This window comes from Melozone crissalis, unplaced genomic scaffold, assembly GCF_028551555.1.
Source record: "Melozone crissalis strain CALT ecotype California unplaced genomic scaffold, PUWL_Pcris_2 ptg000008l_1, whole genome shotgun sequence".
NCBI classification, from domain to species: Eukaryota; Metazoa; Chordata; class Aves; order Passeriformes; family Passerellidae; genus Melozone; species Melozone crissalis.
This window is the reverse complement of record NW_026535786.1, coordinates 12,301,108-12,327,706: the sequence shown is the minus strand read 5'-3', so window position 1 is coordinate 12,327,706 and position 26,599 is coordinate 12,301,108. Positions and strand designations below refer to the sequence as shown.

The 26,599-nt window shown below is 39.6% G+C and overlaps 1 protein-coding gene across 1 annotated transcript; it reads left to right on the top strand.

Annotated features, from left to right (window-relative positions):
- The first annotated feature begins 5,422 nt into the window (after positions 1-5,422).
- On the top strand, positions 5,423-26,346 carry KEL (Kell metallo-endopeptidase (Kell blood group)). The gene is made up of 18 exons (XM_054269922.1): positions 5,423-5,505; positions 10,549-10,690; positions 12,036-12,239; positions 12,806-12,930; positions 13,869-14,015; positions 14,240-14,302; positions 15,266-15,454; positions 15,845-15,990; positions 17,239-17,362; positions 17,868-17,978; positions 18,802-18,900; positions 19,443-19,520; positions 19,976-20,079; positions 20,926-21,036; positions 23,070-23,137; positions 23,374-23,531; positions 24,350-24,442; positions 25,662-26,346. The coding sequence occupies exons 1-18, from the start codon at positions 5,488-5,490 to the stop codon at positions 25,836-25,838; spliced, it is 2,157 nt and encodes a 718-aa protein (XP_054125897.1). The 5' UTR covers positions 5,423-5,487; the 3' UTR covers positions 25,839-26,346.
- Positions 26,347-26,599: the final 253 nt, after the last annotated feature.

The window sequence follows — 26,599 nt, the reverse complement described above, 5'->3', positions numbered from 1 at the left end:
GTTTTCTAGGATGCATTTTGGAAGATGGTGCACTGTGAAGAAGCAAGAACAGAGTTGATACGCACTTAATTGTAAGAGAAGCCCCCTGGCAGCCTGCTGGACTCAGATATTTCATTTGCCTTAGCATGCCTCCTCAGTACAAGGCCGTGTGGCTGCTTATTCAGGGATTAGGCTTTTATTCATTTTTGCTCTCCTTGATGTTAAAGAAATGCTTCAGAGACTAGGACTTGCTTTTCTGAATGGAAAACTATGCCTCATGGTTGTTTTGGAATGGTTTCACAGGGAATGTCTGAATGCATAAAGAGATATACAACTGCAAAAATATTTTTTTTAATATCAGTCTTTACCCTGTTGCAGAGAAACAAAAATCAAGTTCTCACTAGTACAGTAACAACAAAAAAAAACTACAAAATCTTTAACAATAGCCTGAGGTGAGATTCTAATTATGCTATTTATTCTTAGAGGTTGTGCCCAATGGAGCAACAAATGAGATATTAAAGTAACACAGAAAATAATAGAAGGCATTCATGTACGATAGGGTTATGATCAGGGAAACTCATGTACATTCATGTAGGAGAGGGAAAAACAAGGTGTTTTTTAGTTTCAACTTCAGTGGTTTTTGCCATTCTTCTTTTCACTGCTTCTCCTGTCTTTCTTACCTAATCTTCTGTACCTTCTTACCCTTCATTTTCAGATTTTCCTTTCTAGTACCTGAAACCAACTCCTTTTCTATCCTGTCATCAAGGATACCCTTCCTGTCTACCTTCCACTTCACATATCTTGTATCCATTCTATCCACCTGGATCCCAGGTTTGAGTATAGTCTTCCTAATGTGTGGACTGGTGAATCTTCAATTCGAAGGAGTCACAGAGGTCAGGCTATTCCTCTTTTTTTCCCCATTGTCTTCAACAAATTTATCCAGGTAAGTGAATTGCCACACATTGAGCTAATCTGTGGTTACAAACTTTGGTCTCTCCCCTTCTTCCTTCCTCCTCTGAACCTAAAGTCTATTAACTGGTGGCTGTGGTTAGAAGTAACAATTACTTTTCTGTCCTTTTTTCCTGAATAAAGGTGTCCCAGAAAGCTGGAAGGACAGGTTGCCCAGGGAAATGGGGGATGTCCCCTCACTAGAAGTATTCAGGGCCTGGACAGAGATTAAGCAGCCTGACCATGGTGGGTTGGTTGAACTGGAAGATTTTTAAAAGGTGTCTTCTAACCAAGTCATTCTCTGAGTCTTTGAGTTTGTGTACTGATCGACTGATGCTAGATGAGAGAGAAAGTTTTTGGTGGATAAAAGGGAGAAAAGTCGCCATGTGTGAAGTTGCCATGTGAAAGGTTGCTGCATATGTGATTTGAGAGTGTCTGAGAGCACTTTTGTCCCAGAAGGGATCTCTCTCTGTCACCTGCAGGGCAGTTAGAACACTCTGCTAGATCCCTGACTGACAGCTCCAATTATGGGTTGTTTAAAGTGAATTTATCCTGTCATCAGTCCTCCAATCTTCAACGGAATATTATGGCTCTCAGGCTATCCTGCCTCCAGTTTTCTGAACTTCTTTAGTGAAGGAACAAGTGCTACAGTGTTCTGAGGTCCTCAGACCAAGTTTGTGCTTTTGATGGTTGCCAAAATTATTACTAACCTTTAGCAGACAGTCTTTCACATCAAGATTTTCTTCCATGTTGTTTCAATCCTCAAGTCACACCGCTCAGTAGTAGTATCACCAGGGACCATTTGAGGTAGAAGAGCTTGAGTTAAACAAGGTTTTTTTTTAAACCTAAGTGCAGTCTCTTTGTAAGTGGTAGCCTTTTCACAAGAGTTTTCAAGATGGCCAGTGTCATTAACATTGCCTCACCATGTTTTTCTAATGCTCTTTTTAAAAGAGCAATCTTTTGTGCAGTCTGTGATACTTATGTATTTTGGAAGGCTGAAGATGGAATATCAATCCATCCAGCAGAACTTCAGTCTACCAAACTGTTGCAGTGGAATTTACTATTCACATGATGTAGAAGATCAAAGTCCCAATTCAATTTCGCTTCAGGACAGATATTAGAAAAATAATTTGCTGAAATCTGTTTTCGATTCCAAACCATTTGAAATACTAACAATTTAAAATTACCATAATAAATACTTGCAACAACATCTGTCAAATGCACGCCAACACACTTAATATGTCCATATTTCTTTGAATCATATGTTTATTTAATTCTGAGAGGTATCTAAAAGATAATTGCTGTTAAGCATTTTTATGTGTAACAGCTGGAAGGCATGCTGAACATTATATTTTTTTCAATGTGCTGATCAGTTAGATTTGAAAGAAGCTAATGCACTGTACAGAGAAGAGAAAGTGTCTCTCCCAGAGAAAAAAGCCAGAGGTTCTCTTACTAATTTGTGGACTCAAGGGAGCAGAGCTGTCATATGTGCCTTAAAGATAAGAAGGGAATGAGTTGATAAGGATTACTTGTGACGTCTTCTCCCTCCCTGCCCTCCCTCCCTCCCTCCCTCCCCCAAGCCCCTCTTCCTGCTTCTGTAATTAGAAAAACTTTACAGGGAAACTTTTTGTCTTTGCTTTCTGTAGGTGAGAAAAGTGTCTTCAAAGAAACCTACATGCTACCAGGAAAAACAACAGCACCATTTTCATGTATACGTGAATACTTCACTCACTCAGCTCTCAAGATGCCCAAAGCTCTACACATTGTATATTCAAAACGCCATCAGAGTATTTACAATACCATCATGCAATCCTCTCCAAGGCAGAGCTTTTTCAAGCCTTAAATATATATACAGACTGTCACTTTCAAACCAAAAGTGCTACTGTCCTGTGGCACACAATCTGAAAGAAATTTCCATATCCAGTTGGTGATGTGGAAAATGTAAGACATGCTTTACTGCCTTATTGCTACCACATGCAAATATGCTCTATCTTTACCCTGACAGATGCAAGAAACTCTCCTTAAAAACGTACATAATTACAGTGTATGAATTACTTTGCAACAGCCAAACAGATTTTTCTGAAATGTGGATCATATAATTTCAGATAAAATATATCTCATACCTGGATATCTCAGACCATAGTCACAGTCGTAGCATCTACATGAAATAAATCCACATTTTTCCAATGAGATACACAAATTTTAGAATAAATAAAAATTTTAACAACTTAATTCTCTCCATAGCAGCTCAACTTTGCTACTGAATTACTGAACAAACTCAAAACCCAATGTCCACTACAGCAAAATATTACTCAGGAGCATACTTTTACAGAACACTGTTGGGAATCCAATAATAATGTCTATTAGATCCAGCATATGATGTTACTATGGTATGTAATGCCTTCAGAAAAGAAATATCACCACCACACTAGATCTCGCAAGGCAGCTTTCTCAGCATCACAGCACCATTGAAACATGTAATTCAAAGAGCTGTGCTCTTCATTGAGAAAGAGAGGGTTTCTCAGGTTTCCTTTCCTGAAACATCCCATGCACTCTTGAAATGAAGCTGAGATCCATCTACTGTTAAGGATGTGTCCTGATTAGTTTACAAGTCTGGTAAAAATCATCCATACATACACATTCAAAGCATTTCTAGCTAGCGTGTGTGGGACAATCCATGTGTTGTGGCAATATCAATGTAATGTTTTGCCAAATTATGTGGTAAAATTTCATTTAATCAAGAGGAAATGAGAATACCTGTTTAGTAGCTACTGGTACATGAAATGACATTAATGTCAATAATATCCTCCCAGCATATTGACGAAAGGCTTTTTTTGTCTTCTCAAGTATCATTTTAAAAGTGAATACTTCAGCCAAGCTTTTATTACTTGCTCTAATTTTAATTACATTGTGTTCAAAAATGTCATAACCATTTTATAATCAAAAAAGGCAATAAATTCCTTGCCCAGGTAAATTTTTAACTCTTTTCATAGAGAAAAGAGAAGTAAAATTTACTTCATTACATAAAACTTGGAAGCTGTTAGATGCTGTAATTATGAAGGTGGAAGAGTTCAGATACAGTTAAGACAGATAAATAAACTCAATTTTGTCATGAAAAAATTTGTCCGGATAGTTTACAAAGATCTCTTCACTGTGAGATTGCAATTGTGGCTAAAAAAAGACTGTTTTGTTGCTTTCATTAAGTCAAATCTCAATTTATGCAAGAAGTATTTGCAAAATGGATTCTGATGTTAAGGTGAAGTGACACGCTGCAAAGAAAGAAAGGTGAGTAGAGACCTTTTTGTCAGTATGCAAGGACTTTCTTACTGTATTTAGAGCTGTTGGGCAAATACAGAAATATATAGCTACCAGTAACCTGAATGCTAAAAAGAACTGGGAGTAAGTAACTGGTTTCAGCCATATAAGAAATCTGTTGTGATAGTAAAGTGTTAAATTATGCAAGCACTACAGAAATAGGGAAAAATCAGGTTGATAGGAGCTCTGAACAACTGAGCAGATATCAAATTATCTTCAGACTAGTGAACCAAGATATCACATTCTCCTCAGAGACTTGCAGCCTGGGGAGGCAAACAGTCCCATCCTGGTGTTCTGCTTGTTTCAAGCACTTTGGAAGCTGACACCACGCTGGTCCATCCTACCTCTCAGCTCACAGCTGCCAATTGGGAAGGTCTCAAATCCCAATGTCTCACTCGTCTACTGTTTTTAATGTCTCAGAGAAGTCATCTGGGTTCCCTGTCCTCAAAGCAGAGAAACCTCCCTCCCAAATCTTCCCAATACTCCTCCTTAAATAAGCAAAGACACATAGGCTGGCCAACTTCCAAGAAGCAATGAACAACTGTAAACAGAATCAGTAATTAATGATTTTCTTTTTCTATGACTCTTAATGGGAAAAAGTCAGATGTGCTCACTCCTTGAATGGACACTAGGGCGCAGATGAGAGAGCGAGAGCAAGAAGCAAGTCAGCACCTTGGCTTTTCCTCGTGGGAGGAGGAGCACTAGGATCCCTAGCCCACACTATCTAGCAATAGGCAGAAGCCTGCGGGCCCCAAGGCAACAGCAGGTTGAAACAGGCTAGTGGCAGGGAGAATATCAGACCGAAACAGGCTTGTTGGGTGGGCAGGATAGTGAGGCTGCTGGAGAGAAAAGAAATAGCGACTAGCTGAGAAGAGGCTGAGGGAGATAAAGAATCACATACTTCTGTTCAAAAAGATTTCGGTGGAGCTCCAAGAGACAGAAAGGCAGGTGGGTCACAGAGACACAGAAGGGGGGGGGGAAATCCTTTTATGAGAAGTAGAGGTGTTAAGAAGGTGGGTGGAGAGTTGCAGAAACACCATTTCCCTCCCTCCCATTTTCTCTAAGGGTGTTTGTCTCTGAGCTTTTCTTCTCACTTCTCCTCCCCACAGCAAACAGCCAAGCTGGGAAGAAGAGATTGTCTCTGGACTCAGCAGAGTGTGTGGGCACAGAAGACTGATAGCAACCAAGTAAACAGAGTTCACAACTGTGGTAGCCACAGGAGCAAAGCCTGCCGGGGTGACAAGCATGAGCACTGTTCCACAGGTAAGGAAATGGGTCAGTCTTGTAATCTGCTGAGGGAGCTTCATTGCACACCTCTCTTTTCCTTCCCCTTTCATAGCTACACTGCTTATTGCCTTGGGAGACTGAGGTAGTTGAGTTTTTCACAGTTTGTATCCAGAAAGGTCTTGTCCGGGTCTCAGAATTAATGATTTGGGATATGGTGTGATGATTTAGGGGTTCTTGCCCTTCCTGTTAGTCACCCTAATGGCTGTTCTGAGCACTGTTTGAAGTACTGACCAACAAGTAATAATAGTAATAGTAAAACTATTAGTAGTAGTAATAATGATAACAACAACAACAATAATAATAAAAATTATAATGACATATTTTATTCTATCTCCATTTTTTCCAGCAAGGTTTTATAAGAAAGTACTTACATAGAAATGTGCAGTTTCCCCCCTATAAATAGTTGTGGATAAGCAAGGCATAGTTTTTGGAATGTGAGAATGACATGGTGAGCCTAATTGCTTCCCATGTAGCGTGGTGTCCTTTTTCTGCTTTGATGTCTTATATAAATAGCTAGCAAAGTCTTAATTGCATATTTACAGACAAATTGCATTGAACTGAACTGTTAGCTCAAGATTGCTGAAAAAGTACAAAACATTCGAGGGCAACAGAGATAAATGAAGTGTTCTGTGTTACTAAATAATACAAACACTGAAATGTGCATGTGTTCTTACATTGAGATCTGTTCAGTGTGACCGTGGCTATAATGCAAACAGTCACTTATATTTATCTTGTCTGCATTTTTATAGTTGAAGAATTTGCAGAAATGTTTGTTTTGTATATCCGTTCCAAAATTTCTGTGTGATGAAGATCAAACCATAATCATAATTTCAGTTGTTGGCCATGGTTTTGCTTCACAATTTTAGTACTCCAGAATACAATTCAGCAACCTTTCTGTTTCATATTTAATTTGAGCGATTTGAAACACAGGCTAAAATATTTCTCAAATGGCATTTAATGGGCTCAATTTATGTGCTTAAATAATTTGCTGACAAAAGATGAATTTAGAAAATGAAGGTTTTTGCGATATTGGGGTATTAGTCTGAAAATATGCCATCCATGTGAGTAATGTGATAAACAAGATTTGGGTAACAGCCAAAGTCAGTAATTCATGAATAATCTACTGGCTGAAAAACAATACTGCTACATTATCTGGTAAACAGTTATGAAAAATAACTTCATTTCTCTCTTCCTTTGATCTCTTTTTTAAAATTTACTTTATTTTCATGAAAGCTAGATGCTTATATTTCTGTAATAGCACTAAACACTGTGTAAATGCAAGGTGAGAAAGAATTAGGGAGAGTAACTTCAACCTCCCTTCAGAATTCAGGAACAGCTCACAAACAGAAAGAAGGAGATGCTCAAGGAAAATCAAATTCTTTGGCTGATTTAGTTGTATCAAACAGTTCTTGCTTTAGTGATAACAGTATTTGTCATGCTATCCCAAGTCATGCTTGCATTTGAGTCAGATAATACATATAGTACATTAATTTTAAGTCATAAATTTTTATAATTTACAGCTATTAGAATTAATCTTTTAATGATTTTATGGCCATTTGTTCTCACTTAGCCATAGTGAACACATTTAAATTTGAGCATTTGCACATGCTTAAAAACATGAAAGGACTGAAACTGTAGTGGAAATTGCATTCATCTTTATGCTAATACTGATTATTCTTCTCACCCATAACTGAGGCCTATAAGGGAAAACCCTGTCAGAGGTTGAAGTCTTTTTATCCTTTTCCACTGGCTTGTTCAAACCATTCACTTGTATCTTTATATGGTGCTTGCTGGATGAAGCAACCAGGTCTCAAAACATACCACAATAAAGTGCTGCTGCTTCCTGTAAGCTATGTAATGTTCCTGTATCCTGTGCCCTGGAAGTGTTGGTATGCCACCTCTGGGTCCATCTAGTTAAATTCACACATCTGCCTTGGCCAAGAATCACTGCCTAAGGTTTGTATTTCAGTGCCTGTGAACCACCTAATCCATTGTGGCATAAAAGTGAAATTCATTCTAGATCAAGAATCTGACAGGGATTTTGCTCTGGTCAGTATCTGTCTAAGAGCACTGAAAAAGCAGGTATTTGTCTGTCTAGATTTGTTTAAGCTGTTGGCATGAAAAAGACATAAAGGAGGACTAAATATGGCTGCCCTCCTCTTTTTTCTCTGTTTATGTAGGTCCACAGTTTCTCTCAAATCCCACCCCAGTTAGAGAGGCAAGATTAGAAAGGCATTTATTGTGGAAGGTGAAGTGTTTCAAGAACAGTTTTTATGCTTATAGTTCACATAACACAGACCATAATCCAGTTTCTACATAGAGGTCCACAACCAATTTCCACTACCCTGTCATTTGTTTTGTGCTGTGTTATTATTTTGGGCATGCTGCTCTCAGCCAGGTACTTCTCTAGTTGTTTCACAATGGAGATTTGAGGGGGGCAGTGCTGTTTCTCTTAGACATTTTTAAAACTCTCTTATTTGATGCATTTTGGATTTCAAAATAAACATCATGCATAGGCCTGAAATAGGCCAACTGTTAACCAAAAATTCATAAGAAATTCAACAGAGAGTCTTGAAATTCCAGTTGCTTGCTAGTATCTCCACAGTCATGCCATTTATGACTCAAAAGAGAGAAACAGATGTCTTCTGATAGCATGAAACCAAATAATTGCAAAATTGTTACTATTTCATTATAGGAATAGGCCAGATTTTCTATGTTAAAAACAAGAAGTTTATTGCAGCTGAGAAGTCAAGAGAATTGTGAATGTAAATCATTCAATCTTTCCTAAATGGTGAAAGATGAAGGCTTGCATGCCAAAGAGTGGTTTTTGTATTTCCTTTATCAGCTGAGCTAGTTTTCTTTCACTCAGTTGCCGTATGGTTACTCTCTTACTCCAGGAGTAAACCAAGTGTTTTGCTACAGGGACTTACGAAAGGAATTTGGATTTCGTCCTTTGTAGTTTGTACACTGTACTTTGCCAGTATGATCATGTTCTGTATCTAGCAACTTCTAATGTCACTTGTATGTACTTGCTCTCCATTTGATTATTCTGTATCTTTCCTGAAGAAGTCAGAAGAATAGGATTTTAAAGGAGAAAAGCATTAGGCACTCAACTCTTGTTAGTAATTTCCAGGAGTTGAAAGCCTTTGAAAGGTTTTTATTCAAGATTGAATAAAATTCACATTTGAAAGATTAGAAAATGATGAGGTCTGTTTTTCTATTGCTTTTTTTTGTTTTCCCTTCTATTAATGTTTTTGTGCAGAAGTCATAAATCGTATATTAGTCCAGATGATTAGCAGCAGACTCATTCATTTCCTTAACGTTCCCTTAGGAGAAGGGGCATATACTGTGACATACATACATTCCTGTAAAGATTTTGCTCCATTTCTTGTGATTTTTGTCAAGATCCATGTTTCCTGGTTTTGTGGCAAAGAACATAGATACTGAGAGTGGTGACAAATGCAGTTTAGCTGCTGCATGTAAGGGAGCAGCAAAGGCAGAAGAGAGGTGACAATCTGAAACCTGAGAGTCATGACAAGGCAGGCAAGAAGCAATGACTTAAAAAGCAAGGGCTGCACCCCTCAGTATGAGCATGAGGGGTGTAAGGTAGGACTGGTGACAGGGCCCAGGGTCAACCAAGAGTGCAGATTGCCAGGCAAGTCCCTTGTGAGGAGACAGGTCCAAGGGCAAACCTGCAGAATCAAGTCTGTAGGTGATGGTCAGGATCCAGATTGATGGCATGCCTGTCCAGACAAAGGCATGGCTGCCATTGCAGCAGAGCTCAGATGGAGACCACATGGGAGAGCTGCAGACAGCCAAGTGAAGAAGTGGGCATGTGCACTAAGTATGCTTTTTGCCTTTCCTCAAAGAGTTCCAAGGCCTGATAAGGTTTCTCAAACAGATTTCTTTTATCAAAGAATCAAGAGAGCTAAACTTGAGCGTGTAGGGACAGTACAGGCCAGGCCCTGTCAGTGACATGTTGGATTTTCCCAATAGCACTTCCAGCAGCTTTCACAGCTGTGAGATTTTCTCCTGTTTGCTACAGCTGAGGTTTTCCATTATCTTCTGGTTTTTCCCCCCTTCTGCCTCCCTTTTATCATTGTATACTCCTATTCAGTCATTTCACTTTTCATTTTTTTTCAGTTCTTCCCCTTTCCTTATGTATCACCAGTATGCATTCCAGTGTCTGTTCTTTTATAAACTGCTGTTCTCCAGTGTTATGTACATCAAAGTATGCAGAAGGAGACAAAATGTCCTACTATCTAACTATATCCAGGTAGATGTTAGGGGTATATTTTATGATAGTCATCTAGCTTCCTTTGCAGCCAACAGAGAAAAGGACAAATAACTCTGGAGAATGTTTCAGCTCGTCCTAAAACAGATATCTAAAACAGAAGGTGTACTCATTATGTCTCTAGCCTGTTCCACAGACAAAATGATACATCTAGATTATGAAGAAAACTAAATTTAAGTGACATAAAGCCTGTCTCTATATAAGATCTCAGCAATTTACAGTTTACTTCAGTTTGTAGAATAGAACAAATCTTTTCTCTCACTTGAATTGGACTAGAGGGCTTTGGATACAGTACTTTATTTCTTGAAGAGAGATCTGAAATTAGTGCTGAGATTACCAGAGTCTAGCAGAATAAAGAACTACCAGTCATAGCCATCCTATTATTAGCTTCATAGATTCAAAAAGGCTTTGATATCTTCAGGAAGTATATGCAAGGTGATTCCATAAACCAGAATAAACCATGGAGGGAGAAGTCTCCTCATAGCAAGCTGGATTGTCAATGAGTAATTCATAATTACTGTGCAACAGTTATAGCTTGAAAAAATGGGGAAGTGAAGAGAGAAAACCCATGGGAATACAGACATGAAGATGACTTGGATGACTATTGGTATTTCGGCACTAGTCGTGTGAATGATTTCCTAGTAGATTAGGTGGGAGATGGAGTATGTTATTAGTGCTAACCGTAATATGAATTTTTCTTTCTTGATTTTTTTCTGTCTCTTCAGACCTGTGACCAGGAGCTGAGAACAGGTGCAAAGAAAGAACGATGCCTTCAGGGGAAAGGCCTACTTCTGTGTGCACTTCTTGTCAGTACTCTCCTTGGCTTTACATTGCTAATCACCTACCTCGTGATGACTTGTGCTCTAGGTATAAATGAGATATCCTTTTCCATTCTTCCTCATCCACCCCATTTTTAAGATCCCTTTCTCTCTTACCTGCCTCCACTGAGTTTTAAGGTTAACATCAGTATTAAGAACCAGACTTTCAGAATCTCCAGGAATCATAGCACCTTTTGTTAAAAAGGTACATTTTTCTACCTCTTCCTTGAGTCACAGTGAGAAGAGATCCTCCATGTCTGTCCTCCTCTGCCTGCTATTTAATGTGCCTGAGCCCAGTTTTGAGGGTGAACAGCATTATATTGTATTGCACCTCATCAATGTGTTCTGCTCTCTCTGCAGTCAAGAAACTGAACTGAATCTGAGACTTGGAGCTCCTCTTTTGCCTTTCTATCTCTGACTTAAGTCCAGTCCTGGTTTTCTAGCCCAGATCTGTGCAGTCATAGAGTAAAAGCAAAAGTCAGAGTTTCTTGCTAATGGAGAAGCTGGGAGTATAGACCAGAAACATTAATTTGCCTTCCAAATTTGCTAAAGAACTATCTGCAGAGTGGTTCATGTGAATATCTCTGCATATAGAAAGCTCAATACAGAAGGTGCATTTATATTGGTGGATACAGACATTCTCTGCTCCAAAATAAGCACTGTTGAATCTTTACCTAGCTTTTTTCTTTAGCTCTTGTTATATGTTAAAGACTGCAGAGACCAAGGAAAATCTGTTTAGATCTAGTCCTTTTCCACTCTGCCTACCTTCTCCCATGTCAACTTTGAAACCATAGTATGAGAAGACTTACCTTGATTTACAGGTGGATTATTTCAGTAAATAATTGATCTGATCTGTTGTTGATATAAGATACTGAACTAAAATGACAATGCATAGCCAGCAATTTGAAGCAGTTTAGAAAAAGAAAATTACAGATCAAAGCAAGATATTCTAGAAATATCCTTGTCCTCTTTTGACAAATGTCATGCTGAAAAATATTTCCCATACTTGAAAAAACACATTTTGATCTGATCTCATTTCTTTCTCTGGGCTATGTCCTTCTCTTACATCATATATTGACACCATCAGTTGCTTTCTTGTTTATCATGTGGCCAAATTTGGCTGATTCAGAGGAAAGTCTTTGAGAAGGCAGAATAATCCAACCTATGGCTGCCTAGATAGTACAAACAGAGGACAATCTTCCTGGGATGTGAAAGAGAGAACACACTTCCTTTCTATTCAGCAATATCTTACAAAGAATTCAACACGGCATGCAAAGGAACTTGTACCAAAAATAAGTCTTTTGGGGTAAATGTCCCCTAAAAGATTTTTGTTTGGAGTAATTCTAACTCTCTGCTGTTACTTCTCAGTTCTCTCTTATTTACTTCCTCTTCAGGATCCTGTGATGCTGAGTCAGATCCTGCTCTGTTGGAAAGACTTCTGAATTCTAGGAATGACACTGTTAACCCCTGTGAGAACTTCTACAAATATGCCTGTGGCAGATGGGAAGGCAAACAGTCAAGTACAACCAGAGAAGAATCACTAAATGTATTTGATGTGTTGTTGGAAGAAAACCTGTTGATCCTGAAAAGGCTTTTAGGTAGGGTCAGATGATTGGTGTGTTACCTTCAGCATCTGCCTTGGTCAGATCTGACAATAGTAGTGACTGAGAGCAAAATCATTCCTAACAGGGACTGAGTCCCCTCTCTTCGTTCTTCTATCATTACAGGTACAGATTTATTTTTTGAGCATGTCATGTTACAGTAGCTGCATCTTAAACATTTTAGTTCCTCTTGCCAAGTGTAACAGATGAAAGTCACACTTTAAATCCTGACAGCAACCCAAGCCATTTTCCTGTTACCTTGTCAAAGTAGGCCATTGTTGCTGTGCTAGTCTGAATGTGCACTCTGGTGATGTGTCCTGCCTCCATGGGGGACTGAAGCCTAGATATGCACCACCTTCCTGTTGTGCTCCTGTTTCCATGCAAAAAATCTCACATAGTTGGCCTCAGGAAGAGTCATGGTGCTAGAAGGTCCCTTGCTTTGGGTCACTGTGGGAAACATGGATGCATTTGTAAAATGTTCTTAAAACTGTTCTCTGCTCCAATGCTGTCCCACCTTCTTTCTAAATTGCTTTTTAAAATTTTAAATCTACTTTTTTCTTCAGAAAGTCCACAGTTTGGGATAAGAGGCTCAGCCAAGGAGAAAGCAATACAATTTTATCGTTCCTGCATGGATACTGAACGAATAGAATCCCAAGGAGCTCAGCCATTGAAGGACCTCCTAAATGAGGTGAATGTTTGTGCTGTTCCCTCTCCCTCCAGAAGAGAATTTCTGCAAGGAGAAGGAAAGTGGGCAGGTGTGATCATATAGTCCTGTATGATGTAACTTTCATAGAATCTGACCCTAGTCATGGTTCACAGCACAACTTCCAAGTGATAAATCTTCTAGCTTTAAATGCTGTTTTAAGAACTGATTTTCTGGCATCAGGTACCTGAATCTCTCCTCATAACATTATATATTACTGAAGGATGGTAAAAAAACAAGTCTACAGAGAGGGGTTATGTTTCATCTCAGAAGTTTGGTTCAGTAGGATCTGACTCACAGATTGGGGAGCATCTTGCAAATGGATGAAATTTTTGTGTCTAAAATGAGATGATCATTCAGTAGTCCAGGCTGCCAGGAGAGCTTGTTTAAAGGAGAAAATCCTTCTCTTTCCATTCTGGGATACTCCTCTTGGTGCCAGGGAGGGCTGGGCATCTTCCTTCCAGCAAAGAGCACTTATGCCCTGTGTCCAATGTCCAAAGAGGGTGCAGAACCTTCCAGAAAAGGAACAGTGACTACAGACCCACCTGTGAATCTGCTTGTCAGGGAGGTGGGACCTGTAATCACTGATCCCTGTTTGTCCTTCCAGATGGCTTCAGAAAAATGAGACCTATTTCCTGTCTCCTGCTTATCCAGCATTTTTTTCCTGCACACCTTACTCTGTTGCTTATTACAATTCCTTTTCCTTGTCACTTTGCAGTTCATTGCTTTGCTTAAGGGAAAGTGTCAGGTCATTCTAAAGCCAGCAGGGTATGTAGAACACCTCATGAGTTTCCCCTGGTGCTTTTGCTCTGTTGCTTCTCAGTTATCAGAATGACTGAGCTTATAGGTGTAAAAGGAAAAAAAAATTTTAAGTCCAGATCCAACCAGTTTTTCTCACTTGCAGCATTTCTGTCTTTTTCTAGGTTGGTGGATGGCATAACACAGGTGTGGGGGAAACAAAAGATTTTAATGAAACTCTTCAGATTCTCATGAGCAGATACAGCACCTTTCCATTTTTTAGAGTACATGTGGGACCTACTCCTTTTGACCCCAAGACCAATATTATTCAGGTGAGCATGCTAAAGAAAGAGCATTATTAAGGAAGCATTGTGAGTAAAAAATTCAGACCAAGACTTGCTGAAGTTAAGCCTGTGTCCTTCTTTGAAGAACTGAGCAAGCATTTTCCAAAAGTAAAAGCAAGTTAATAGCATTTCAAATTCCATGATACAGAAAATGCCAAAATATCCTCACATTTGCATTTCTGAAAAAGTTTTTTCTTTACTCCTTTTTGCAGATTGACCATCCTGAGTTTGATATTCCACTTGAGAGTGAATTCAAAGAGAAAAATTATCTTGAGGTAACATATCAGAGGCTGAAGAAAGGTAAAAATAGCTATTTGATGTAGGGATCTCCTTGAATTGCCTCCTGGTTCAGAGTGGTCTGTTTCCATGGGTTACGGTCAGTGACCTCTGAAAATGCCTCCAGAAAGAATTCTTTACAAAACTCAACTTTTCCAAAGGATAGATTGTAAAATGTAACTCATTTTAGCTGCCAGGTTTAAAACTTCTAGTTTAGAATGTTATAATTACAATTTTTTTATAGTTTTTATAGTTACAATTTTTTCTGAACCTGGGCTTCCTTTTAGGTTTTGCCTTGAACGAATGTTTTTTAAAAAATGTTTTTGTCCAAAATACGGCTTTATAACAAAATTTGTGTATTGCAGGGAGGGATAGCTAGCATTTTTCAGCTTATTTTAAAGTGTTTGAACATATTTTGGGGGAACAAGTTCTTTGACCTTGGGACATTGTAACAAAATGAACTTTGTCATTTCTGAATTTCATAAAAACTGAGTTATGTCAGTTTCTCAATCTGAGCCTTTCAGAAAAATCATCCAAAAAACTCCTGAGTTGTCATAAGCATTCATCTGAAAGTTTATGAAAATAGAAATAAGAAGTTGACATTTTCTGTCCATTAAAATACTGGCTCATTGTATCAGTGAATTTCTCTCCTCTGACTCCAGAGATGGCAGGCCTACATCTCTAAAGTTATTCTAGTATTTGAAGTAATTGTGAGCTGTGATAAAAAGAATCATTAGGGAATTCACTGCTCTTCATTGAGAGAGGAGCTGTACTTGGCAAAGGGTATTCCACATGAACAATTACATAAGGATGTTGAAGCAAGAGGACAGTTTTAGGCATGGGGTGGGTCTGCAGTAGTTTTGAAAGACTGAAGTTTATGTGGTCAAGATGGATGGGTGGATGGATGGAGTGACTAATTTTTGGTCACGTATCTTCCATTGAAGATATCCTCTGTATTGCAGGTTCTCCGTGTGTATCTTTCGTATTTGAAGAAAGTGGGGGTCCTACTTGGAAGGACAGAGGATGGTCCTCCTGACTCCTTTTCCCTGACCTTGTCCTTCATCTCTAACCTCCAGCGATTTGTCACTCCACTGCAGAAAAGACAGCAGAGGGGGATGCTGTTCTTTCGCACTACCATTAGGGAGCTGCAGGTATCTGTGCCCTAAAGATTGAGCAACACAATTATATGTGACTTTCATGACTTCATTCTGAAGATCCAGATCAAAAGAGATATGAGATGCTTTTTTTAAATGCCATTGTCTTGCAAATTACACTTGGAGCCTGTTGAGCTTTAAATAACCCAGTAACTTATGTTCTTTTACTCACAGAGTTTTTTCAGGCCCACAACTCTCTCCCCTCCCCAGTGCTAATTCCCTTTCAAAAAAGTCAGTTCTCATCTTCAAGATGCACATCATAAAAACAATTTAACTTGTGGAAAGTATCTCTTGACATTATTGGGAAGACTATCCTGGTTTCCCTATTATTTCTCGTGAGCCAGTTTAGATTCATAGTTCAGCATGTAAGCTTTGTTTTACTTGCAGGAGAAGGCACCTGCTATCGACTGGCTGGCGTGTCTCAAGGCTGTGTTCCATCCTGCGCCAATGGACCTCTCTCAGCCAATTGCAGTGCATGACATGGATTACTTAAGCAACATGTCAAAGCTCATCGAGAAATGGCACAAGGGAAGGTAGGAGCCAATATCTATTGTTGCAGTTTTTCGTGCCCCAAGAAATATTTTCTTCAAATACCATAGGTTTAATAGATTAGAGGCTGCTGTGTTGGAGGCTGCTGAATCCAGTAGTCTAACAATTGCAAGGCTTATATCCACAGATTTGGCCAGTGCTATGGCTTAGCATATATTCCCAATAGGTTTGTATATGCTTGCCCCATGTATGAACACACATCTAAAATAATATATTAATGTGTGTCACACAGAGAGGGAACACAGTGTCTTGACTGGCACCCAAAGCACTCATACCAACATGAGCACAGAATTGATTCTATTCCGCAGCTCCAGCTGATCGGGATTGGTCAGTACTAGTGAAATATGTGTGTGCACATATTGGCTCACTCCAAGAGCTGGTCTTGGATATTTAGTCTTCTGTAGAGAAGCTGGCCAAGATCTCCTGGTGTTCACTTGGATATATCACATGAATATATGATCCCCTGAGTCTTGCAGCCCTACTTCAGTTGCTGGTACTCTGGTACCAGCACTTGTAACTTCCTGTTACAAGCACACCTATACTATCAGGTCTCTTCAGTACCTGCTCCCAACCACTAGCATTCCCAATAGCCAGCTCTCAGACTGCTGCTCTCTCCAGAAGCTAGCTGCATCCAAAGTCCCTCCAATAGTCAACTCTCAGACTTGTCATCTCTCCAGCATTCAGTTCCATCTTCATACACTAGAATGTTACTTAACAATAGCATTTAATAAGATACGAGGACAAATCCTGGTTTCCATGGGCAGAGCTTAGTCAGGCAGACACCCTGGCAAGCAGTTTACACTCAACCATTCCTTCTTATTGGCTTTCCTCTCCATTTTCCCACATATATTCTCCCAGTCCACTATGATCCTTCCCTTTCCCTGCCTTTGGTCCTTCCCATAAACATGTCATCATAAATCTTACATAATCCCACAGACCTCTCATAATACTCTATATGTTTCACCCAGTCCTAAAAAGTATCTTTCTCCAACTTCCCATAAAGAATCCTGTGCCCCAGAAGGAGTTACCCCTTAAGTCTCCACAGTGTTTTGGGGAGTTTCTGTATTCAACTCATGTCAATCATCCCTCTTTGATAGCCCCAGGTGTATTCCATTCAGAGTTCTTTGTTGTCATTGTTCAGGTTCCTAGGATTTCTCTGCCTCAAGTTATTCCTCTGACACTTGCCTCTCTTCTGTGTTTATGGTTACCAGCCTTCAATCTTCTGTCTACAGGGTCCTTCACATTTATATGATTGTTTGTCTGGTTGGGAATCTCTCCCCAGCCCTTGACAGTCAATTCCAAGATGCACGCCTGGAGCTGTATAAGATCCTTTATGGAAAAATGGGGTCTAGAATGGTAAGTTAGCCTTTTATCAGTTTCTTCAGCCTCCCCAACAACTGAACACTGTAGCTCATGCCTTCTGAATCTTCTCTTGATACCTTAGACGGATGGAGTTCTTAGATCTGGGGAGAAAAACTACTCTCTCATGGTCATAAAGAGCTTCTTTTTTCTCAAAAGAAATGTGTGAGTAGATATGGCCCTCAAAAGCTTAGAGAGCTGAGTGTCCTGTATCATAGAATAGGGAAAAATATATAGATGGTCACCTTTCTTCTGTGGCTTTTTCTCTGCTAATATACAAATACTTGAGGGAAAGTAAGTGGAGTAAATCGTAAGGAAATAAATATTTTACTAGAAATTTTTACTGTGGTAGCTTAAATAAAACTACATTACTTATTCAATTTTAGACAGTGCTACTGTCAATTTTAGACAGTGCTACTGTCCACATATCTACATATAATTTTAATTATTTCCTAGTTCTTTTTCCTCACTCTCATGTGTCTCTACTTCTTTGTTCCTACAGATCCCAGCTGAGCGCTGGAGGAAGTGCTTGACTGATACCAGCTCTTTCTTTGAGCCAGTTCTAGGGAAGATGATTGTGCAAGAAATTTTCCCTGAGCAGACCAAGAAATTTGTAGGTATTCATCATCTTCACCCCTAAACACAGTTCAGCTTCACCTTTCTTTTTTTAACACCACATTAAGGCAGCAAAATCATCTGTAGGTTTCCAACCTTTCAACCCTCTGCCTATGCACTTCCCTTCCTATTTTGGGAATATGTCAGAACAAGACATTGATGTCATTTTAAAATAATCAATGCTAAATACCAGCTATTATCTTTGTCTCAACTGTTAGAACAGTCCTATGTGCAGCACCAATAGCTATGATAGCCCTACAAATGCATGCAATCTCTGTAAACTCCCTAGAATAAGAGTATTAACAGTATTCATCACCAATGTGATATATCTCAATAAGATTTTCAATTGCAAAGATATTAAGCAATCATATGAAAATATTCTGGGTGATCCATGGTAAAAAGAGCACTTGCCTGCAGTGTGGAAAAGATTTCCTGTTTGAGAAGAATTGAATCAGATTGCCATAATTTTGGAAAGGGAGACACCAGCAAGAAATACTTTGGATACTGAATTTTTCATTTTGCTGAAGAGGGGAGGCAATTATTCAATATCAAATGAGAAGGACTTTTCTCCCTCTTACTTACTGTCACAGGCCAGATGAAATGGTGTGTGGGAGAGAATGGTGAGCCCTGTGAGGAAAAAGTGGATGCCAGATAACTTAAGGCTAAATCACTGTAGAAAATGAAATCTCTTTCATCACACACAAAATGGAATTTTCCCCCATTTATTCCGTGGTTGAATTACTAGAACATGGGAAGATGGTAGCTAAGAGTGAGCAATGTTTTTGTGCAATTGTGACCATGCCTTCTTTTCTCCATGGCAGGCTGAGCAGATGTTCTCTGTGATCCAAGATGCCCTCTGTGACCGCCTGGATCAGGTGGAGTGGATGGATGAACAGACTCGCCGAAACGCTAAAGCCTTGGTGCGTGCAGAAGACAGAAATTACTGAGGCCTTCCTTTCCCTGAAGCCTCTGGAGAAGGAATGGAAGAGACCTACACCTTTATGTATTCCTACCTGAATCTACAGGCATACAGTCTTAAACAGATGTCTTATTCATACTAAAAACTGAAGGTGGTTTTATATGTGCCAGCATGCATGGGGACATACGCTGATAGAGTGGCTCCATTTTTGTCTGTCCATGAATACTCTGAATAATTTTATTGAGATATAATTAAATTTTATACATCTAGTGAGGTTAAAAGCTAAAAAGCTGAATGGCAGAAGACAATACAAAGAAGAAGAATAGAACAACATTAGGTCTCAGATTGCAGAGTTGAGAAAGCAGAGCAGCAGGACAAGATGTCTTCTTGAAACAAGCTGTCCTTTTGAAGGGCTGACTCACAGATCATGCTCATGTTGGTTAGAAATAGCCTTTAAAAGGACTTGCAGAATGTGAAGCCTCCTATTGATAAAGTTTCTTTATGTTTGTTTGTTTGTTTGTTTTTTGTTTGTTATTATTTTAGGTATCCAAACTACACGTGGAGATTGGTTATCCAGCTCACATACTCCAGACTGACAAAGTGAACCTGGAATACCAGAAAGTGAGCTATATAATGTAAACATGCCTGCCTCATTATTGGCAGTTTACCTGTATCAACTGCTGTCTTGTCTGCTTACAAAAGAGGTTATGACCTCTGGAGCACATTTCCTACAGTTCATTTTTTGGGAACACATGGGACCACAGAACCATTATCTGTTGCTTCTGTATTGTTGCCTGTACTGTTTCCTATTTAGACCTGTTGGCCTGATAAAAGTAATTTTTTACCTGTTTGTATGTTCTGTTTGGCCTTCAGATAACATTCCTGTCATATTTTAAATTGAAGGTCTTTAGAAATGGAAGAGAAAAAAACTACAAGTATCCCATTGGTTTCTCTTCTGATTAACCCCTTTTTGATCCAGGGGACTTTTCTTTTTTTTAATTTTTCTTTTTGTCAATTGTTCAATTCATTCCTCACTTATGCCCTATGACAGTCACATCCCCTGTCTCTTCCCTCAGCTGGAGATAAATGAAGACACTTTTTTCCTCAATGTGGTGGCTTGCTTGAAAGTACTGAGGGAAAATTCCTACCTGAAGCTCCTTCAGCATAACCCACAGAAAAAGTAAGTCAGATAGTGATCTGAAAAATATAACAAAATCACATACTTGTGAACCAGCTGAGGTTGGAAAGGACCTGTGGAAGTCACCTAATTCAATCCTCCTGCTCAAAGCAGGATTAGTTACAGTAAGTCACTCAGAACTGTGATAACTGTATATCTCTCTTTTACTGTGGAAGAGGAGGAAGGGCAGGTGGGAGCCAGTGGGCAGAATTGGATTCAATACCTCTGAAAGTGGTTTCACCAGTTCTGAATGTTGCTGCAAGTCTGCATTGCTGCATCCTGCTTTAAAGAAACGTTGAATCTGGCAGGCTGTTCTTCATTGAGTCTGAGCAGTGCTACCAAAGTACCCATCACTGTGAAGAGAGCACCTATGAAAAAAACCCACTTTTTTGACCATGCACCCTTAATCAAGGGGGATAGCTGGTTGTCCTGGACTTCTTAACAAAGCCAACAGCAAGGCACCGTGATGACAGGAATGCTGGTGGAGTCACCTCAAAGGCAGGACATGGGATGCTTTAGAAGGAAGGCAGCGTTGACAGATGGGCTTAGGCCTTACACCTCCTGCACAGTATTCTATGCACAACTTCACAGGAGGTTACTAATCCTAATTTACTTGACAGAGAAATTATGAGGGAGAATGTCTATGAAAACTAAGCTATTAGTTCTGATCATCTGTAAACAACTGAAGATTTATTTCAAACAAATAAACTCTAGAGAATGTGAATTTCATCATTTGCTGGTGCTGTGTGAACAGCTGAGCTTTCTTTGCAAGCTCAGTGAAGGAAAGGATCAAAGTGTGAGATAAGGCATTAGTACATTCTCTAATTTCTCTTTTTATTTTGCTTCTAGCTGGCATGTGCACCCCTGGAGTGTGCATTCATACTATTCAATAAGCCACCACATGGTGGTCTTTCCGGCTGGAATGTTCCGCACTCCTTTTTTCCACATGGAGTTTCCCAGGTATGGAAGGGCTTCAGAGGTGCAAGTTGAATGTAGTCCCTGGGCTGCACCATGCTTCTAGGAGGAATCTTAGCAGGTGGTCTGTCCCTAATTTCTTTCTCTCACTGCATCCCAGAAAGACACAGGAAAGGGGGGAAGCCCGCCTTTTTCTAAAGCCACATGGATACTGCTTGATGCATTCTGAGAGAGAGAGTGATCATTGACTCTGCTGAAGTAAAATCAGAATCTAGGTGAAACTTAAGTGACACAAAGATATTACTCCAGAGCAAAGAGGCAGAAGTCACATGTAGGTTAACTGCAAAGATATTCCACCTTTGCCTCTCATTTTCTAAATTCCAAGGATTCCTGAAATCTAACCCAGAGAAAATAGGAGCCTCACAGAGCAACTTCTTGTCAGAAGTCTTTTTCAAATGTGTCACAGTTCTTCTATCTTTGTTTTAAAGAAACCCTTTCTAGTAAGCAAATAGACTTTTAACTCTGAGTCTTCCCCTCCAATAACACTTCTTGAGACCATACTCCTCTGGTTCTGTTCTTTCATCATATGGGGCAGATCTCTTAAGCAATATTTTTTCTGATAATAAAAGCACTCGAAACAGTTGAGTGTAAACATATAATTCTATGTTCTTTTTGCCTATAGTGGATAGATACTTGTTCTAGTACCATTGTACTGAAAAATAAGCTCACATTGTGGCAAGAGGCTGAAGTTCTAAAGAAATATGTTTCAGTTAAAACTAATCATTTTCTTGATGGTGATCTTCTAGTGCTTGCAGTATTTAATTAATTTATTATAGTATGAAGAAAAGGACATCTCAAAAGAATTGTAGAAAAGAAATTTTTTTTTTCCAGTGGCATGGGCTGTCACTACATTTCTCTGAAAAAGTGTCTAAGCCTTCTTATTCCTTTTGTATTCAGGTTGGTAAAGTACATTTTTCTCACTGTCACCTCATTTGAATGCACTGATAAGTAAAACTTTATCAGCTTTTGGTGAGTTGGTGCAATAGCATTTTCTCAAATGATGCTTCAGAGTTTAAACTTTACTGGCAAAAGCCAATTCAGTTGACTGTGAAGATAATTTTTAAAATAAGAACTGAGTAAAGCAGTACAATTGTTATAGAATCGTAAAATGTTTGGGTTGGAAGGAACCTTTAAAGATTGTCTAGTTCCTCCCCCCTGCCATGGGCAGGGACACCTTCCACTAGACCAGGTTGCTCAGAGCTCCATCCAGCCTGGCCCTGAACACTTCTGGGGGTGGGGCATCCACAGCTTCTCTGGGTAAAATTTATAAATTATCACCTATAGAGCTACTACTGATTCCCAGTGATGGAATAATGATCTAGTACAAAAATTTCATGCTTTAGCAGTGTTAACCAGTGCATGGGAAGAAAGAATAAGCCCACAATTTCATATAATGGAAATGCATTTTGAGTGTTCTCTACCTTGTGATAGTATTGGTAAATTCATTGCATAGAACCATAGAAATTCCATTTGGAGGTTTCTAGGACAACTTCTTGGTTGTAGCAAGATTGCCAATGCTAGACCAGAGTAACTGCAGTCAAAACATCATGATTTTAATTTGCCTTTCCAGTTTTATGTATCCTTTCTCACTGGACAAAAGTTGCGAGATTGCTTCTCCAAACATCCTGCTTTTGTGTAGTTACCGTTGTAGTTGCTGTTTGGGCAGCAGTTCAGACAGCAGAGGTTCCATAAGGACATATATCAACAACAACAACAACAACCTGTCATTACCAATGAGCTAATAAAGGCAGAATCTCATTCATAGACTCTTCATTGTTATGATGGCTTATTAGCAACAAATACTTTAAAGTAAGCCCATAGTACAGTTTTAAGCATACGTAGGATAATTCGCACTGGTCTTTGCACTTTTACACGCCTGAGTGACAATACATAGAAAGTGTTTCTGTGTGGTCCCAGAGTAGAACACTCCTGTGGAGCACACAGTTGTGCTCAGTATAAGAATGCTCCTCTCCCCTATTTTTCTTTCCAAAAGCACTCTTTTCATCTTTATTTTTCAGCGCTGTGAATTTTGGAGCCATCGGGGTCTTCATGGCACATGAAATTCTTCACTCATTCTATGGTTATGGTGGGTACTGGCTGTGGCGTCTTCATTTACTCTTCTAGCTCCCATTGGTACTTCCCCTTAGAGGATCTGAATTCCTAGTCCTTACATCAATATATACATATATTATTAAGTTAGATGAACTTAAGGAACACATAATTTCAGTCCATGCTGGCTACTAGGAATAATCAGTGATTAGTATGAGGAGCACAGGTGAATGCCATAAATAGCTTTACTTCTAGGACTTTTTTCCCCCACAGTGTTGCCTGAGGGCTGTCCTGCATGCAACAGGAGTGCACTACAAAGCTCCATAGACTGTTTGGTTGAGCAGTATGAAAGCTACAGCTCTAGCGTCAATGGCACCTTCACACTGTTGGAGAATACAGCTGACACTGGAGGGCTCGCTGTCGCTTACCAGGTATTGTGATTTACTTCTGCAATCTCATGGTCTGACTACATAACACACAAGATTGCCCTGCTGCTCCTTTCTCCCACGTTCCCCTCCAGTTCCAGATTTCTTGCACACCTGTGCCAGTGGAGCAAGAGCCCAGCATGTCCTCTGTTAGTTCGGAGAGAGGTTCCTCACAAAGCTTTGCTCATAGTCTCAATATGTCCATGTAAGACAACTTGTTCCCTTCACCACCTTTACTTCCCTGTTTAAATCATGCATACAAAAACATGCTATTGTATATATGTTTATGTTATACTTGAGGAAATAAGCTGAGATATGAAACAGAATTTTGTGTGATGGTGAAATGACTCCATAACAAGGTTTCCAGCAGTACCTTAGAGAGAATTTTTTTGTTTCTTCATGCAGTACTTCAGTTTACCTGCTGAGGGTGGTGTGAGATACCTAGGTCTAAAATAGTACTTGTTACATTCTTTCATGAAGAACATTGGGAAGCAGAAAGTCTTTAATTCATAATCAAATACTTGTGATTGTTTTTTAATAATTTTCATTCTCTCATATTATAATTGCCACATTCTATGACAATGTGTATATTGGTATCTGTGTAGCAGCATCTGAAATGGTAAGGAAAGTAATTATGTAGTATTCTTCCACTTTAGATTTATTAAGGGCATGGGCAGCAGCAGAGAGCCTCAGAATGAGGAGAGAGATACAAACTTGCTAATTTATTAAATATATATTAGATTGATAGATTTCATTGACAGAAGACATGAGCCTGTGATACTGTCTAAGGAAGATTTAAAATTATCCATTTTATCTCTCCACAGGCCTATAAGAATTGGCTGAAAAAGCACAAAGAAGAGGATTTACCTAAGATTGGACTTTCACACGATCAACTTTTCTACCTCAGTTTTGCTCATGTAATGAATTCTAGTCATGTGTCTTTTTCACTCTTCATTTCCTCCACACCCTTACAGTTTGTCTTTCTCAATATTCAATCACTTTCCCTCCTCTTCTCAGAACTGAAAATGACCAATGATTCTGTGAGATCCAGAATCTTATTTAGAAGCTAAAAATCATATTTACAGCTCCTAACCTGTTATAGATCTCAAAGCTAACAAAAGGCCTGTCTGCAAATATATCTTTTACAAAGCACTGAAATCCACCAAAATTAAGTTGTAGCAGACAACTGTGTCAAGGAAAGCAGGCTTCTTTGCCAGCCTCTGAGTACTTTTTTGCTGTTGTGAGCAATCTTTTGCATGGACAGTAAAATCTAACTGTAAAAGTCATGTTTCTGTCCCTCCCTTCCTTCATTCACTTCTCTGCCATGGTGCATAGCTGGATGTCACGTCACTCTGATTGACTGATAGTGAAAAAGTGTTTCAAATGTTATTTAGAGACAAAGAACTAGAAGTACATGCACCCGTAGTTTGCTGTTTCTGTGGGAAGCTGCAGTAAATTGCGCAGCTATGCACAGCTGTGCTGCCAAGTTCCCCATGATAGGGGGTGGGATTTCTGTGCTCAAAAAATCACATCCTTATAAGTCACTCTATTTATGCAAAGGGAGAAGTTTTGTGTATTTATTAAGTCAGAGCAGTGCATGAAAAAAACAGCTTATTGGGTCTTTTAGAGTCTAAATGGCAGCTGCATCCTTTTGTTGATAAAAAATGACGGAAATCTTGAGAACGAATACTTGGATTGCTAGTTTAACACCAGTAAAGTCACATAATCCTCCCCAAGTCTCTAGAGTAGTAATGGGATTTTGTGTAAGTGCACTCCTTTGTGGATGAGCACTCACTGATTTCACTTAAGAAGCTGAATCTAGATACTGAGACATCTTTACCACTTTTTAGATAGAGTCCAAGGTTGCATGAGCCTAGCCAGGGTGGTCTAAATTTTCTGTTTTCTGGACTATGCAGTATAGAAAAAGTGTAGATGACTTGTCAGAGAGTGAAATGGGGACAGAGAAGTTTAAGGAAAGAGAAAACAATCCGAAGAAAATCTTGTTGTCAGCCATGTATGCACATTTCCTTGTTTTCTCTAGTGCCCTCTGACACGTGCAGAGGCATGAGGAACCCTAAGTCTTGTTCACATGAGGACTTTCAGCCAAACTGACTTTTCTATTTTGCTTCCCTTCAGGCAATGTGTGGACACCAGGATCCAGAGAAGCTCCAGTCTTCCCTGAACACAGATCCACATAGTCCCTTGCCACTTCGTGTCTCTGGGCCTGTCAGCAATAGCCAGGACTTTTCCAAGAGCTTCCAGTGTCCCAGTGGAGCCCCAATGAACCCAGACAACAAATGTCGCATCTGGTAGCGTGCGTGGAAGAGGAGGAAGAGAGATGTGATCCCAGGGAGAGGAAGGCCTGACACATGGAAATATGACCATCTTCTCAGGGCCTCTAGGGTGGCATGGTGCTCTTATTCACTCCTTTGCCTTCCTTTTCTTGTTATCCTTTCCTCAGCATTTGATGGCAGGGAAATTCTTAAACTGATCTCACAAGGAAGGGATCTCCTCCAAGGCTCTCAGTGCTCTGTCCCAGATGTGTGACAAGTCCCAGGGCAGCAAGGTGACTGGGCAGTTTCCAGTAGGCAACAGCTTGTGAGGAGTTGTGAACAGAAAGACTGCTACATTAGTAGGCCCTCTGTTTACTGCATTTACCTGTCTGCTCCAGCAGCCCCACAGTCCTGTAGAAAGGGCAAGTCAATAAACAGGAGCTGTAAGACTTGTTCGTATCTTACAATAGCTCTTGGGGAAATCCTGTGGGTTACTGTGCAAACCACATGTAACTTACAAGAGAGAGAAGAATCCTCTTCTCTTCTCTTGCTAATAAATGGAGACAGGTGCTAGGAAAGACTCAGTGGCTACAGCTTGTAGGCTGAAAGGTAAGTAACTTAACAATGAAGTTTACTGGAGGCCTTCTCTGCTCTGTTTTTGTTTCATCAGCAAAACTCAGACATAAGAGGAAAGAGGAAGGCTCCCCCATTAATGGGAGGGTAACTGGGGAGCTGGGAACAGATTATATTTCTTTTCCAACAAAATCCTCTTTTTTAAAGTGTCTAGGGTTGAGGATATGG

Coding starts and splice junctions, on each gene's coding strand:
- KEL (XM_054269922.1), top strand. Junction 15,991..17,238: donor GAGAAATGGCACAAGGGAAG/GTAGGAGCCAAT, acceptor TTCTGTCTACAG/GGTCCTTCACATTTATATGA. Junction 17,979..18,801: donor CTGAGCAGACCAAGAAATTT/GTAGGTATTCAT, acceptor TCTCCATGGCAG/GCTGAGCAGATGTTCTCTGT.